At 41.1% G+C, this 17,490-nt stretch overlaps 1 protein-coding gene across 16 annotated transcripts in view; it reads left to right on the top strand.

The window, feature by feature from the left end:
* Positions 1 to 11,102, top strand: part of miga2 (mitoguardin 2) — an 84,634-nt gene extending 73,532 nt beyond the window's left edge. For 15 of the 16 annotated variants that reach the window (XM_069919436.1, XM_069919480.1, XM_069919456.1 and 12 more), the window contains 3 exons: positions 8,407 to 8,460; positions 8,751 to 8,867; positions 9,802 to 11,102. In XM_069919436.1, coding sequence (XP_069775537.1) covers positions 8,407 to 8,460; positions 8,751 to 8,867; positions 9,802 to 10,008 — 378 coding nt within the window. In that variant the 3' untranslated portion in view covers positions 10,009 to 11,102. The remainder of the gene's footprint in view (positions 1 to 8,406; positions 8,461 to 8,750; positions 8,868 to 9,801) is intronic. The other variant, XM_069919540.1, reaches the window with a different exon arrangement.
* The last annotated feature ends 6,388 nt before the right edge of the window (positions 11,103 to 17,490 follow it).

The following is a 17,490-nucleotide window of genomic DNA, read 5'->3' on the forward strand; positions in this document are numbered from 1 at the left end:
AAAATGTTCAAAATTCGTCATTAATCTCCTGGGGTTTATATGTAATCGTCGAGTTTCTCCTGACTCCATTGATTGTCCTAAACACTTGCTTAGTCTTCATCTGCCAAGCTAAAACTTTAAGGGCCCTCTCACCTAACTCATAATAATGTTTTTTCGATCTTTGAATCATTTTCTCATACTTGTAAGTCGAATTCCTCTGAAATTTCTTCTCTAACACCTTTATTTCTTTCTCCAGACTCTGACTCTGCCAAATACTGTTTCTTAACTTTCACTGAATAACTAATAATCTGACCCCTTAAATACTCTTTTAAAGCATCCCATAAAATAACTTGCTCTGTACTGAACCCTCATTTGTTTGCAAAAAGAATGTAATTTGATCTCTGACATTCAATACATTCAGGATTTTTTAATAGCATTTCATTAAATCTCCAATGATGAGCAGTTTCTACCACTTCAGGACCCGTACATGAAATTAATAGTAAAGAATGATCGGACAAAATCCTGCTATTATATTCAGCATGAGTAATTCTACCTTGTAATTGTGCCGATACCAAAAATAAGTCAATTCTAGAAAAAGAATCATGTTGGGCAGAATGAAATGAGAAATCTTTTTCAGTCGGATTTAATTGTCTCCAAATTTCCAGCAAATTTATATCTTTCATTAATGCATCTATTCTTTTAGCCATTTTAGTTTTTTTCACAGTTTTTGGAGATTTATCCAACAATGGATCCAGACAACAGTTAAAATCCCCTCCTACCAAAATATTCTCATTTGCTTGGTTCAAATTCAAAAATGTTTCAGTTACAAATTCTTCATCATCCTCATTTTGTGCATACACATTCATCAAAGTCCAAGCTTCTGAAAAAAAATTTCCAATTAACCGTCAATACTCTACCTGCATTGGCAGAGAATGATTCCAGAATAAAAGGTAACTTTTTATGTATCAAAATTGCTACCCCTCTAGCCTTGGAGTTAAGATGATGCAATAACATGACCTACCCAATCCTGTTTCAACTTCAAATGTTTTTTCTCAGTCAGATGAGTCTCTTGTAGAAAAGCAATATCCACCTTCATCTTAATATAATTCAATACATGCTTCCTTTTTCTTTTCCAGACGATTAAGTCCCTTAACATTAAATGTGGCAAAATTCAAATTGTTCATTTTCCCCTATTGAGTGGCACCCAACACCGCTAACCTGTACACAAATTTAAAAAGCTCCTTTAAAAAAAAAACCTTTAAAACCCTACACACTAAACTTAAAACAAACAGAAATTTAAATTCACTAAACTAAAAATGATATATTTATATATACACCAAAAAAACACCCCTTCTTCAAAAACAAACCACCGTAGTGGAACCCACCTCAATAGACCGGGTGTGGTCAAAACCACAAGTGGCAGATGACTTAGGAAGTATCAGAGTCGTCCCAGGCTGTGTTATTGACCAAGAAAACCGGTGGAGCCAGCAAGTGAAGCGGCAGAAAGTGAATCCTAATGACATAAAGGCTCTTTTCTGAGCCACTCACAATGTCTGTAGAAGGGCTAGGGAGAGACAGAATTGGAGGAAAATGCCACAATAAATACATTATGGGTGAATTTCTGGGCCAAACAGAACAGAGAATTTGTGCCCATCGGGTGTGGAGCAGAATTAAGATTTAAGAAAAGAACCCCAGTCCAGATCCAATGCAAGATTACGTCTACTCTGCTAAACCACATTCTCCATGACAATTCAACCACCCAGAACCACAAACACGCAAAATTTTGGTGAAAACGAGCACCTCTACACGGGCACGGGTCTGAGGGAACTGTCTGATCAGGGGACAATCTGATGGGAGGTTAAGTGGAAAGCTAGAGACACCCCTGTCAGATGGGACAGAGAAGCCGATTCCGCGGCATTATCTCAGCAGGATGGTCAGTGTTGTATCTTGTTTATAAGTCACGACCGAGTACAAACAGGGAAAATCTCATTCAGCACATCCACACCAAGTTTGCATATTCGATTAACATTGGAGTTAGCTGGACCCAGACTTTGTTGAGCAGCAGTAACAACTGCACTGTTTTAAATGAAGCTCCACAGGCCAATGAATGGGAGGACACAGTCTTTCCTCTCCTGGGATAGTGGCTTTGAAAAGAGCCTTTTGTGGTCCTTGGTGCCAAGGCTGTAGGTATTCTTTTTCAACTTACAATTTTTTTTGAACTTGTGATGGATTTGTCAGAACGTAACCCCATCATAAGTAGAGGAGGACCTGTAGTATTCTACCAAATAATGCATGGTAAAGAGAAAAGTACAGTTCAAAAAAAGTGCTAGGGCATCCTCTTTTCACCAGTGAGAAATTCATTAAAATGTCTTATAACAACAAGAAAGAAATTGTTCTTGAATCTGGAGGGTGTCACAGTCGTGTACTTACCTTCATCAGGAGTGGTGCAGGCCTGCTGCTGATAACGTAACTGAAGCGACGCGCGGGAGTAATAGCGCGCATGCTTGGGTGTGTTCAGCGTCAATATATGGTTGATGGATCTTGGACGCAGGAGGAGGAGAGTGAGAGCGTCGGGATCACCAGTGTGGCTGTGAGCCAATGAGAAGATCAGAAGAGTTGAGCTGAGTGGTGTTTGGGAAGTTGAAGAATACAAAATGTCTTGTGAACAAAAAAAAAATCAACTTCACGGTGTCCTAAAAGTGTATTTGTTTGTAAGCTGTGGTAAATCAGTGCTATTACAAGTGGTGACCTTGTTAGTTCACAGCACCTTAAAATGGACATTGATGAGGATAAACTTATAGGAGCAGTTGGGGAGGCCAAACTAAAGATTTCCCCCTCCCTCTTTTTTATTAATGACACACCAGCATGGTTCATGATCCTCGAAGCATACTTCTCTACTCTCAGTGTGATGAGTCAGAAGTCAAAGTAAGAGTAACTTGTGGAGTGTCTTGCAGAGCGGATGGCCTGTGAAGTGGAGGATGTCTTAGTAGATCCGGATGGTAATCTCCCATATGACATGCTTAAGGCTGCTATTCTGCAGTGAACTCAGCCATCTAGGGGGGACTCATATTGCTGAATTACTAGCGGATGGATGACAGCTTCAGCGATAGCTAACCATCGGAGATGGTGCAGGCGAGCTGGAATGGACCCTGTTGAAGGCTATTTTTGGAAACTGGTTCCTTTGATGTTTACCTCATCATGTTCAAGAGCATTTGGAGAATGTCTTTTGAATGTCCATCCTTGATCAGTTGGCGGATCATGCCAACCTCGTTATGTTCACCACCTCTGCATTGAAGATGGAAGGATTGACTTCTTCCCCAGTCAACAGGAGCAAATGGAATTGGTACAACTGCTTACTGCACCTTGTGAAGTGCCAGCACCTTATCAATCGAAGATAATGAAGTTGGAGCAGTAAATGGCAGCATTGGCTACACAGATCCAGGCTTTGGGCACACAACGGAATTTCTTTCGTCGACCTGTTGGAATCGTGGCAGTTGAGGACGTGGTAGAGGCAATGGGCGGCGTATTTGTTGGAAGCATCAGAGATTTGGTGCTGTTGCCTGGTCCTGTCAGCCTTGCAACTTCTACAAATGTCAGCCAGGAAATGACCAGGCCCAGCAGCAGAGATTTCAGTGGTTCATCCAACCACAGAGGAACAGAGACACCCCAAATTGACATGTGTCTTTCAACTGCAAATGATTCTCATATTCAAACATATGACCAGAGATCTCTCACGTTAGATTATGGTCTCAAGAAACCTTTTTGGTGGGTTTTCACAGTTGTAAATGTGGCAAATTCCATTTTGGGAGCGGATTTCTTGTCACATTTTTAACTATTGGTGGATTTTAAAAATTGCTGCGTCGTGGACTGCAGCTCTTGTATGCAAGTGAGTTGCATTTGTCATCCCTCCACTGTCATCAGCTGCCTGATGAACCTTCAACCTGGCTCCTGCCCTTTCTGAGCCTTGCTCATGTTTTCCTCACATAGTGACCCCATTGTATCATCATACACATGCTAAATTTAGAGTAACCCACCATATAGAGACTAGAGGTCTTCCGGTGGTAGCACGGGCTTGTAGATTACCCATGGACCGTCTTAAAATCTTGGAATTCGACCAAGAGTTCGGCATAGTCTGCAGATCTGACAGCTGCTGAGCTTCACCATTTATGGTTCCAAAAAAATCTCCTGGGGATTGGTGGCCATCGTGCCCTGAACAATTCCACCATGCCTGACTGATACAACATCCCTAATTTACAAGACTTTTCAACAAACCTCCATGGCAAATGTGTATTTGCAAAGAATAGATAGTTTGTGATTACTATCAGATTCAAGTTGAGTCTTTTGATGTTGCAAAGACGGCAGTAATTACCCCTTTTGATTTGAGTTTCTGCGAATACCATTTGGTCTACGGAATGTAGCTCTGACATTCTAGTGGTTTATGGACCACGTACTCATTGGCCTTGATTTTGGTCGCAAGTGTGGATGAAGATGTGGACCGGCCCCACAAAATGGCTAATGACCACACAGACCTGGAAGGTGACATTGGCCGTCGTCCCAGGTGACCTCCCATATGGCAGGAAGATGGGGAAATGTGGCAGGTATGCGAGCCAATCCCAGGCTGGCACTCCAATGATGCAGGGCCCTGACATCAGTGCCTGGGCCCCATATAAGCGTGATGGCCAGTGCAATAAACCAATCTCGACTTCAAGGCTTCGGTGAGTGTGTGTGTGGTTCTTCTCCACACTTGTGCAGCATAAATGCTACATTGGTGACCCCCGACCATCCACGCAGTCTCACTCAGGCTCCCAATGTTTTGGGTGTCACAGCCACATGTGATTTGAGTAGGCCAAGGCTCAGTTCCAGCTTCAGCACATCGCCGACGATGACACCTGCTACTTCTACGTAATGAGTGCTCTCGATCAGGACACAGTGGCAAGGGTCATAGACTTCCTAAGGCAGCCTTCGGAGCAAGGCAAATACGTGGCCCTCAAAGAACTGTGAACCCGCACTTTCAGGCTCTCCCAGCACGAGCCTGCTGCAAGATTGCTGCATATGGATGGATTTGGAGGACAAGGCCCCATCCACCCTAATGATCGAGATGCTCACTCTAACTGAGGGCCACAAGCCTTGCCTGCTCTTCGAGCAGATCTTTCTGGAGCAGGTGCCCAAGGACTCTTGCTCACGTACGAGGACTTCAGCGACTGTTGATGCCTCCAGCGCAGCAGTAGGGGGCATGCTAGAACACACATTGAAGGCCCGTGGCAACCCCTGGCCTTTTTCAGCGGACACCTCTGCCCCCTAGAGCTTAAATTCAGCACTTTCAACCAAGAGCTATTGGCGCTGAACCTGACAGTAAGACATTTCCGTTACTTTTTGTGAGGTCGGCAATTCAAGGTCTTCATTGATCACAAGCTACTGACCTTCACCTCCATAAGGTATCAGACCTGTGGTTGGCCCAACAATAGAGACACTTGTTTTACATGTCCAAATTTACCATGGACATACAGCACATCATGGAAAAAAACACCGTGGTAGTTGACGCTCTACCATGCTCCACGATCATGACAGTACACACCCTGTCCCAGGGAGACGATTATGTGGCCCTCACCAAAGCGCAGCAGTAGCACCCTGAGATCCCCATGTATAGGACAGCTGTCTCCTGTCTCAGGGTGGAAGATGTCTTCATTGGCCCAGGTAACCTGACACTGCTGTGTGATGTCTCTACCGGTGACCCTCGCCCCATTGTTCAGGCCGCATGGAGGTGCTGGGTTTTCGACACCATCCACAACTTGGTGCATCTCACAATCCGAACCATGATCAACATGGTGGCTAGCACAGCCTCCATGAGCAGGTCAGCCAGTGGGCCAAGACCTGCACGAACTGCCAGTCCTCTAAGGTGTAGATTCACATAAGGGCGCCCACACAGACCTTTGAACCAGTGTGGCGCAGGTTCAGCCACGTACATATTGACATAGTGGGGCCGTTACCAGTTTTCTGTGGGGCAAGATACCTCTTGACCATGATTGATTGCTCTACAAGGTGGCCTGAAATGGTTCCGCTGGAAGATAACACCAGAGAAACCTGCGCCAGGGCACTCATGGGTGTCCAGATTTGGGGTACCAGAGCACCTAATCTCAGACAAGTGGGCACAATTTACCATTGGGCTCTGGGCAGTGCTGGCTAACTTCCTGGGGACACAGCTCCACCACATTACAGTGTATCACCCTCAGGCCAATAGGTTGGTGGAGCGGTTTCACGGGCAGTTCAAGGCAGCCTTGATGGCCTGGCTCAAGGGTTCCAACTGGGTGGATGAACTGCCTTGGGTCTTCCTGGAGATTCATACTGTGCCAAAGGAAGACTTTAATATCTTGGTGGTGGAGATGGTCTACGGTGCACCCTTAATCATTCTGAGGGAAGTTCCTGGCCTCCGACAAATGCCTGAAAGATCCCACGGCAACCCGCGAGAACTTGCAGCGAAAACTGATCCCTGGTCCCGCGGTAACCCCCACCACGCAGCCAGCCCAAACACAATATCCCCAGGGACTTAAAGACTTGTCAGTACATGTTTGTGTGAAGGGGCACACACTGGCCGCCCCTACAACGATCCTATGAGGGGCCCTACGGGGTCATGAGGGACAACAGCTTCAGTTTTGTCCTCGACATTGGCAGTAAAGAGGAGACTTTTACCATCGACCACCTGAAACCAACATAACTAGACTGTAACAAGCTGGTCTCCACTCCTCCCCCATGACGCAGGGCAGACTGCCCAAGTCAACAGACAACTGCCCGATCACAGGTTCTGGAGTGTTGGGGGGGTCGTGTAGCGCATGGAGGTGTGGACAAGCCCACAAAATGGCCGACGAGCACGGCAACCACACAGACCTGGGGGTGACACCAGCTGTTGTCCCAGGTGACCTCCTGCACGGCGGGAAGATGGGGAACTGAGGTGGGAACAACAGCCAATCCCAGGCCAGCGCTCTGATGATGAGGGGCCCTGATGTTAGCGGCTGGGGCCCATATAAGCACAACGGCCAGTGCAATAAACCAGTCTCGACTTCATGGCTTTGGTGTGCATGTCGTTCTTCTCCACTCTCCCATTGCACGAATGCTATGACCAATCTTCAAAGCATTTTATGGTGATATCAGAACAGCCAGACAGTAATCATTGAGGGATGTGGCCTTGATTTTCTTTGGTAGCAGGATAACATGGGCTTCTTAAAACAGGTTTAAAAACTTCAGCTTGTAGTTGGGAGAAGTTGAGGAATATTCCGACCAGTTGGTTTAATTTAATTTAGACATGCAGCACAGCAACAGTCCATTTTGACTCATGAGCCCATTCTGCCTAATTACACCCATAAAACCTACAACCTCTGATATGTTTCAAACAGTGGGAGGAAACCAGAGCCCCTGGAGAAAACAAATGTAGACATTGGGAGAACGTACAAATCTTTACAGTGTGGGATTCGAACCTGTCCCGATTGCTGATGCTGTAACAGAGTTGCGCTAACTCCTACACCAACTGTGCCACCCCTTTGATCAGCTTAAGCAGCTTCTCAAGATGTTGTCAGGACTTCAGCAGACCAGACTCTTTTTGTGGGATCTCTCTCAGGAAGGCCGATTTGTGGTGGTGACCTTGGGTGCATGTGAGGCTGTTGAAGAGATGAAGTTGACACGATAACTTCCTGTTCAAAGTAGCTAATTGGTGGGACACATTGTTGCTGGTATAATTCATTCAGACCGCTGTGCAGCTCATGATGGTTGCATACTTTGCCACAATCAATGGGTATCTGTTAGGTTTGACCAGGACTATAACTGGACTATAACTATTGCCTCATGACATTGCAGAAGTCGTACCTGATCTTCGTGTATGGATCAGGTCTAGATTTTGATAGGGACTGAATTACCTGGATCTTCTATGTTTCTGGTTGGGTAAAGAGTTGAATTGTTTTCTTTGGTACTCATTTGGTGATAGCCACTGAGTTCTTGAATGAAGACAGTCAACTGATTCCAAACATGTCATCCATAATCTCAGATTACATCCAATGATTTTCTTTATTGAATCCTCTCCTTCCAGTTTCTGCTTGTAAGTGGGGGGAGGAGCACAATCTGGTGGTCCAATTTCCCAGAATGCAGAGGGAAAAGGAAACTTATCACTGATTACACCTAGATTTCTTCCAACCCCCACACCCACCTTAATTGATTGGAATGCTCCAATGCTTGCATTGGCTTCAGAAAGTGTTTACAGATGAGAAATTGGTATTGAGAGTTTTCCTGATATATAACAGGATTATTTTCAAGACGAACACTAGTAATAAATAGCACAGATAACTTGTAATCATCCTCTGCTTTAATCTGAATAAGGGTACTTTGGTCTTGTTTATTTTTATCTTAAATTTCCAGTTATTTGACATTTTTTTTTGTCTGCAGGCTCTCGCCACAGCTTGTTGGTCAGTGTTGAAAGCAAAAAGGCGATTATTACAGGTTGGTAAATAAGAGTGAGAGTAGTACTTTAAACAACGAGTATGAAGACGGTGATGGCATTTCAACTAGGAGGGAATGAATTTTTTTTTGTAATTTTTTTGTTCATTGAACTATGAACCATGTCAATAACAATATATATACAAATGTTCTTCATTGAGTATATTTCCTTTTTTTTCCTCTCTCCTCCCCCGCCCTTCATCCCTCCCCTCGGGAATGAATTTGATGAGATATGAAATGGCAATATTCTTGTTTTGATATATTGTGGTTACTTTTCTTTCTTATGACCTTAGGTCCCTGATGGGTTCATTGCTCACTTCTATTCCATTTCAGAACATGTCAGCCCTGTTCTTGCCTGGGGCTTTCTTGGACCGAAGCAGCACCTTTGTGAAGTTTGCACAGTCTTTAAGGTGAGATATCCTTTTCATTGTATCATGGGGGAGTGTAAGAGAGAGTTCATCCCCAGGACTTCTTAAATATTTTGCTTCTGTTGCTTTCTAAACTTTTCTGGGGATAAAGGTGTAATTGAGAATGTATTAATAATGCAGAAGCTTGTTTTGTGAAGATACCCCCACAGTGCTATAAGGGAAAGAGTTTCACAATTCTGGCACAAAAACTCCAGATGTATGTTTAAGATGGGAAGTGTGTTTCCATGCATATGCTGCCTTGTTTTTGTTGGATGTTTGGGTGATGCTTTATATTAATGATTTTTATTTTGATCTAGTTGATCAAAATTCCTGAGCCTTGAGGGTGTAAAAGAGCTGAATTAACAGACTAGGAACCAATTCTGAGTCAGTTACAGCATTTTTTGATAATACTTAGATCAGCATCTGAATTATTTGGATAGTGTAGAGAGTAATTTCATCATATTACATGTTTCTGAATTTTTTTTAAATTGTCTATCACATTAGGAAGTGGGTTTGACTAATTTTGTTTTTCTCATTTCTAAAGAAACTGCTGATGAATCATAACTAAAATAAAACACAAAATCATGTCTCCCTGTTTTTCTTATAAAACACATCTCTGCATTTTTAAATGGAGATGAGTTCCCTTTTGAAACCTGATATTTAATTTTTTTTAGGATTTCTTTATAAATCTTGACATACGAATCAAGACGAATACATATTCTAATGCTTACACAAACTTCTTGTGGGAGTATTCCTTATTGCCACCCATAGAAACTCCATAATGCTATACAGCATTAGTGCAATAATTACATTTTTTCAATTTCAAAATACTTTAAGTAGAAATACAACTTCTATTAATGAGTACAAGTTAGCAGAATATGTGTTTGCTGGAAAATAGTTTTGTAAATTTTTTACAATTTGTCACTTTGTTTTGTAGCAACAAATTCTCCAGTATTTGAAGGACATGTTTGATGTGGACAAAATGCGATACACAACTGTAAATTTACTCGCAGATGACATTGTTCAATTATCGGAGCGACGCAGTGAGATTCTCCTTGGTTACCTAGGAATTGATGCAATAATGAAAATAAAAGGGACGATACCTACTGAGAATGGACCTTTGGAAGAGTGCAATCTTGTATGAAATCCAGGCACAAAAGGATACTTAAAAACAAAGTTAAGATGTATAAAATAACTGAATATAACTGAATACAGATGGCCCAATATTAGAGGAGATTTGCAAGAATTTTTATCAGAATACTCCACATTCATTGAGGTTGGCTCATTTTATCAGATCTCAATACTTTGTGATGGTATTGGTTTTGGGAATAAAGAAATAGAATGTTATTCTTTAATAATTAATATGATAAGGTTTTTTTGAATGACTAATCCCCAGATTACAGGACTGGGAATATATTTCTCTCCAATTTAATTTGAACATTATAGTTGAGAAATTGGTCCTTAAGTAAAGATGCATTGATGTAGTGGTTAAGTACATTACCTGATGATCATTGAGCCATTTAGATTAGAACACGTAGTTGTGTCCATTGGATATCAGGGTAGTAAATAGTGCACTACAAGGAGCCTTTGTATACCTGAACTAAAGAAAAAAACTTTTTCCATTCCCTGTCCACTCATTTTGCCACCATTGCAATTATATTGTAGAATGATTCAGTGCAGAGGAGTCAACTCTTGACAAAACTATCCATGTTGCACTAAAAGAACATTGTCTGTGAAATTTATTGCACTATTAAATATTCACCTGAATGAAATGAAAAATGAAGAAAATATTTTAAAAATTGCAACCAATCTACAAATCACTAACTTTTTTTAGGAAATAATTTGATCATTCTTATTAATGAATGGTTTATTTTAAAAAAAGATTCTTGATATTGTTACTTGATCTGTGCCAACCAATCATCCTCCAGTTCTGTTGGATCTTATTGTGGGAAAAGACTAATGGATTGTAGACTTTATTTGTTTCTGTATTTTAATTGGAGAAAAGTGCTTTAAAATGGAAAATTAATGTCCCATGATGTATGCAGCCTGTGTATGATATTGTATTCCATAGTAAATGGCCTTCGCAGAATTGTTTAAAATGCCACTTTAATGTGCCTGGCAGTTATTTAAAAAGGCAAAAAAAGAATTCTTGGGCATGATTTTGCTTTTGGCAAATAGATTTGTTGCAAATCTCTGACAAAGCCATTCAAATGAAATAAAATCTTGAGGTTGCTATCATCTATTGATCAAATGATATTAATATTAAGTGTATACTTGGTATCTTCATTTGCATGAGATGGAAGTAATCCAATTACTCATACCTTGGTAATCAAGAAACATTTGCACACCATTTAAGAGGCAGTGTTCAGAATGGTGCATGATATAGACAGCTTTTTATTTTTCCCTCTCTGGTAGACAAATATGACTAAATAGACTGAATAAAAAAGATAAAGTATCATGAACTGAATTTGTATTTAACATGGTCAAGATGGCTGTAAACTTGGTTTCCAATTTTCCAGCCCTTTCTTCCTGACCACTTAATCTACCCTCTGTCATATTAAAATACAGAAGATCCAGTTTGGGGTGATGGGGTGGGGGGTGGGGTCAACATGAGGAATCTTCTCATGGAATTCAGGATTGTCTAAACTCTGTTTTGAGTAAAATTTATAGTAAAATTAGTTAAAATTATTTTTTTAAACCACCAGTGTTGCATATTGATTGATTTTATAAATGGTCTCTTTCTCTTCTGGAATTGCATCTTAGTGAAGGCTTAAGAATTAGTTAACCAAATCTATGGTTTAAAAAAAATCAAATAAATTCATGGGCTATACTGGCATTTCTGTGTCTCACTATAATGATGCTTTTCCAGAAGTCAATGTGTTTTATGCGGTTGTGTTCAGGATAAATGATGAAATTGCCTTCAGGTGACTTTTAAAAAAAAAACTTGATAGTGCAGTAGTTCACGAATATCTTTTGGGTGTAGTTAAGTATGTAGCTAATTTTAAATAGATAATTGCTGTTTGTTAAGCAAAGGTTGGCGTAGCCCATGAGAACCCTGTGCTTAATACTACTAGTTCCTGATTTGAATCAACTTTATTATCATCTCATAGCTAAAGTACAAGTCTCAGGTCTTCAGTGCAAAACATGCAGACACACAACCAGGTATAACAGACAATATACAGATGCAGGCAAGTATTCATGCACATAAATAAATATTGTTTTCGGGAATATAAGTCTTAGATTGTCAGTGTGAGCAGTTCTTTTGTAACTTTTCTCTGTGGTGAGATTCATCGTTGTTGCTGATGAGGCCAACTACTGTTGTGATTTGCATATTTGATGGCATTTTGGAGGTGAAACTGGCAATAGAGTCGTGGGTGAGTAGTGTGAACAGGAGCAGGCTGAGCTCACAGCCCTGAGATGCGGAGGTGCTCAGTGTGGCAGTACTCAACATTCTGCTACCGCCCCGGACAGACTGGTCTTGCCTTTACAAAGTCCAGGATCCAGTTACAGAGAGTGGTACTGAGTCCCAGCGAGGACAGCTTTTCCACCAGCCTCTGGGGAATGATCATATTAAACACTGAGCTGAGGTCAATGAATAACAGCTTGGTGTTTGAGGTGTCATTCTTCAGGTAGGTCAGGACAGAGTGAAGGTACAAGGCTATATAGCATCGTCAATGGAATGCTTTCTTCTATAGGCGATTTGAAATGGGTCCAGTGTCCCTTAGAGATATTTTTCATGCATTCCATCACCAGATGCTTGAAGCATTTCATAATGGTGGAGATCATTGCCACAGGGTGGAGGTCATTGAGGCCAGTTATTGTTGCTCTCTTGGGTATTGGAATGATGGTGTCTCTTGAAACCTGCAGGGACTATCGACTGCTGCATTGAGGTGTTGAAGATGTCACTTGTAATTGTGACTTGAAGTCTTCCGCCGCCCCCACCCCCAGAAGTAGCATAATTGTTGATTTTCTAAATCATAATCCACTTTAAAATCAGACTTACATTTATATGGTTCCTTTTTTTAAAAATTAGAACTTCCCCAAATGCTTCACATGCAATAAAGATTTCTTGAGGTTTAGATGCTCTCAGAATATAGGAAATACTGTAAGTTTCAAGATTAACACCAGTGGCGTAATAAAGCACAGCATTATATTAATGAATGGATTTTTTTCTGCATTTTTGGATGAGGAAATAAAATTTGCACTGAGGCTAATGCCCCCATTTTAATGTAATGCCATGGGATTTATTTACTCAAGAGGGGTAATGAGACCCTATTAAACAACTTATTATCACTGATCGTGCACTATTCACTGCACCCGACCTATACTTGGATATATCAGCCAAGAATTTGTGCCCTGGGGTGAGAGTACCGATTTAGAGAGCTGCCCATTATTGTTGCATTGTTTGCTTTTGGCAATATGCCCACTCTCTGACTTTCATCCCATTCACTTTCACTGTTTGGCAGAATATGTGCACACATCTCTAAATTTAACCATGAGTTACTGGCTTTGGGCTGACACTATTGGATACAGTACCAATGCTTCCTTAGTGAATACTATTTGAAAGGAGGACAATCTTAATGATCCTTCCACAAGGATGATGCATTTAAGGTCTTAAACGTGCAAGAGGACCATGTGACCCACGTGCAACCTTTTGGATGCACCTTATGATAAAAAATTTTTATATATTATAAAATTTTGGCCTCCCTTTCTGAGGACTTATTCCTATTTATTATCAACACTGCATGCAGAATTACCTGATTGTCTGAAGTACTGTGACTAGCTTAAAGCAATTAGACAGAAGGTAACAGATTGTAAAAACTAATAATGCAAAATTATCCTTTTGAATATTTGCTTTTTTTATATGCCCTTGTACCCATATAAGATTATTTTGGAGGAAGATAGGTATGATTCTTTTTCGTTCTTTCCTCAATAATTCAAAGACTGGGGATTAGCATCAAGGCCTTTCACTGCACTTCCATTGCAGTCAGAAATGAACAAGGTGCTTGATCTTGGGCCTGACCAGAGGCATGTAAAATGTGATCATAACATCCTGTAATTTGCATTGAATTGCTTTGATATACTTTAGCATTATTGGTTGCTTCAGTTTGATAAATTTAGTAACCTGCTGAGATTCTGAGGCTGCTTTCCATGTCACGTCCATTTTAATATAATTTGTGGTGTGGCCTTTGGAGCATTCCTTAGAATTGCTTTTGAGCAAGACATTAATATGCCTCCTTATAGAAAGGTTAGTTTAAGAAAAAATAAAAACATTGTCAGTGGCACCACTGTTATTGGATCTTGTTCTGTTAGCTGAGGACCAGTGAAATTACAAATTGTGAAGTGAGTATATCTCAATCTACTGCTGTCAATGTTTGTGCTAACAAAACTAGAAGCTGTCATTGGATCTTCTGAGCTTCGTTTTGATTAAAAGTAAGTAATGTACCTGTAATTAGGTTCAGAAATTAAGTTTATATCACTGTCTGACAAGGAAACATAAGGGTTATAGATATTAGAAGACTTCCTTTACATTAAAAAAAGCCCCTTATTTGGCATTGCCTGTCTGATCTCTATCCTTAAATTATTTTACATTTTATTGCGATTTGTTCATTCTGTAAATCCATGTACCAATTGTGCCTGATTTTGGCTTCTTGAGCTTTGCTTTGTATTCAGAATATGATAATTGCACATTAATAACCAATCCTTGTGTGTTTGTAACCCTCATTGCAGTCCTTGAAAACAGGAATTCTGGAATTTCATAACAATGCTTTTTTTAATAATATATCGATGTAAGGCATCAGTAAAATGTAACCTCCATGTTTGGAATCAAGTAATGAGTCTTGGAAGTTCTGAATGGTGGGGTAGGGGGAGGTGCAGTGGGGTTGTGGAAGCAAAGGGGAGTAAAATATATTAATGTGAAAGTCATCCTCTGGCCTCATTAATACACTATCTTTTTGAATGGTACATGAATTGGTCTGGAGTAAGTCACCCAACTTTCATCAGTTGGATAGTGTCTTAGATGTAGGGAATTAAATGTTTTGTACATGTAAAAAATGGACAAAGTCTGTCCTACCTGATGTTGCAGGAGCACTGTATCTCACTATTCTTGTTTATGATTTAATTGTATTGATTACCATTTTTCTTTAACGCTTTCATAAAAATCATATTTTTAGTTCCTTTATAGAATGTCACCTATTGGTTAAAGATTTTCGAAATGTTGAGGATGTGAACAAAAGAATGGATCCAAAGCTGCTGCTGTTATAATTCATTGGGAAAGTCTTAACTAAATGAGACTAACAAATTCAATGGGGAAAAAAATTGATAATGGTGTTCCAAAACAGTCTGCAACCTATTACCACATCCTTGGAGGGGGTGGGTGGTCTATCAGTGCCAAATAACAAACTCTTAAACTGAACCACTACAATCTGATTTGAATTCCCCCAGTTTTCACTACTTTTCTTGCCTTATTACTTCCAGTATAATTTCTTAAGGCTCTTTCAAACTGCCATGGGGTTAACTGGGCAATTTGCATGGTTAGCGGCCCAGGTACATGGCGATTTGAAAGGGTCAACCCAGTCAGAACCCAACTGAGGTGGTCAGGGAATCCAATAAAATTATCCGGACGCCCTGCTCTTACGGTTTCAAAAAGGAAATGGCCAAGCCAGTTACTCAGGTGACATCAACTGGGAAACCCCGGGCTGAAGTGCCACTGCCACAACGGGGCGGGGGGGAGGAGAGTGGTCGCTGCTGCGATCGGGGGAAGGAGAGTGGGGGGGGGGGGGGGGGGGGGGAAGGCCGCTGCTGCCACGATTGGGGGAGGGGAGAGTGGTCGCTGCTACGATCGGGGAAGGAGAGAGGCCAGGCTGCTGGTGTGATCGGTGGGGGGGGGAGAGAGTGGGCACGATTGGGGTGGGGGGAGGGACAGCTCCGGTTTGTGGCAATAGCTCAGTGTGGGAGCAATGGCCGTCTTCCATTCCAGTGGCATAGCTTTAACCAATTATGGGTAAGGAAGACGGCCATTGCTCCCACACTCCTGCACTGAGCCATTGCTGCGAACTGGAGTAGAACATCGCAGCAGAAACCACAACTACCCCCACCCACCGCTGTTCGCAGCAGCGGTACGTCGCTGAAGGGGGGGGGGGGCGGTGATTGATGGAGGAGGATGACTGACAGCCAGTTCTTCCTGTGAGTGCGTGACCCGTCACACCGTGTCATTCTTAAATTGCCGGGTTGTTGATTTATCAGATAGGTCTGCCTGCGATTTGAAAGGTGCTCTCAGGAGGGCTACCTGGGTATTGCAATTTGAAAGTATCTGATTCCAAAAAGAACAACATGTTTGGAATAAATCATTACCAATATCCCAATTAATTGTAAATAAGAAAAAGTGTTGAAAAAGCATTGGTACTCAAGAATATTCAGATCAAAATGTAACGGTTCTGTTTTAGAATTTGTGACAGCTGGTTTTAGGTTGGTAGATCTAGATACCTTTTGGGGTGAATTCAATTTCAATTTTGCATAGTTATTGATTACTTTCTGTGAAATGTTAGTCTTGTTTCATTGAGGGTTTCCCCACATGGACTATTAAAGCATCACCTTAGTCAGTGTGTGGATCAATTCTTGCAGCTGGGTCGTGGATTCAGTGTGAAGGTTGCTTTGAAATTTCTCAAAAATTTAGATATTTGAAAGATTGGGACTTGAAGGATGAGAGTTCAAAATAGTAATTCTTTATTTAAAAGTGTGTGCCTATTTCTATTTTTATTATTGCTTTTGATGTAAAGTCTTTGCCTTGTGAATTGAAATTGCATTTTTATTTTAAGATCCACATTGTTGTATTCATCAGTACATTAAAAAGATACATCTGAAAAGAAAAAGCAATATTATGATTATTTGCATATAGAGTTAGGGCTTTAGAATTACAAAACTATGACAGAAATTTCCATTTAAGTTGAGGTCATAACAATATGTTATCATTGCGCATTCTGCAATTTGCACAAACGAATAACCAAATATTTGGTTAATATGTTACGTTTTAAGAATCTATTGGAGGATTTAAGAGAATGGCGACTTTTAAAGCCTGTGTCTGAAAATTATCAGCTGTTGAGGATGGATGGAAGGGGTGAAACCCTGTTGGTATCTTCTTAAGCAATATGTTGAGGCAGCTAATATGCTAGCTACAGCCACTACCACAGGGCTGTACTTATTTTTGACCAAAGGACTTGATTTTCAATATGGTTCTGAATGCTTTTCTATCTTTGAGCAGTTATGGACAAGGGAGTTCCATAAATATGTAGGATTGTTACACCTCTTCAAGGAGCGCGGAGAATGTTTTGGATCATTTCCTTGGTTGTCCTTTGGAGGTTGATGGAGAGGGGACAGATTGATACTGGTGTATTTTCTTGTAAGCCCCGTTTTCTTGCTTAATCTTCATGTGCGAATGCGATCACTGTCTGCTGGCTACAAGATTAAACGTGGAGTGGCCTACGTCCTGGAGTGGGAGCAACGACTTTGAACAGTTTCCATTTGTCTGCAGCCAGCTTAACTCTGGTAGAAAGCTTGTTGGCGAAAAACCAATATTGTTCTGTGATTGGTGAGTTCCCCATAGTGACCGACCTCCAATTGGTTGACA

Source organism: Narcine bancroftii, chromosome 1, assembly GCF_036971445.1.
Source record: "Narcine bancroftii isolate sNarBan1 chromosome 1, sNarBan1.hap1, whole genome shotgun sequence".
Lineage (NCBI taxonomy): Eukaryota > Metazoa > Chordata > Chondrichthyes > Torpediniformes > Narcinidae > Narcine > Narcine bancroftii.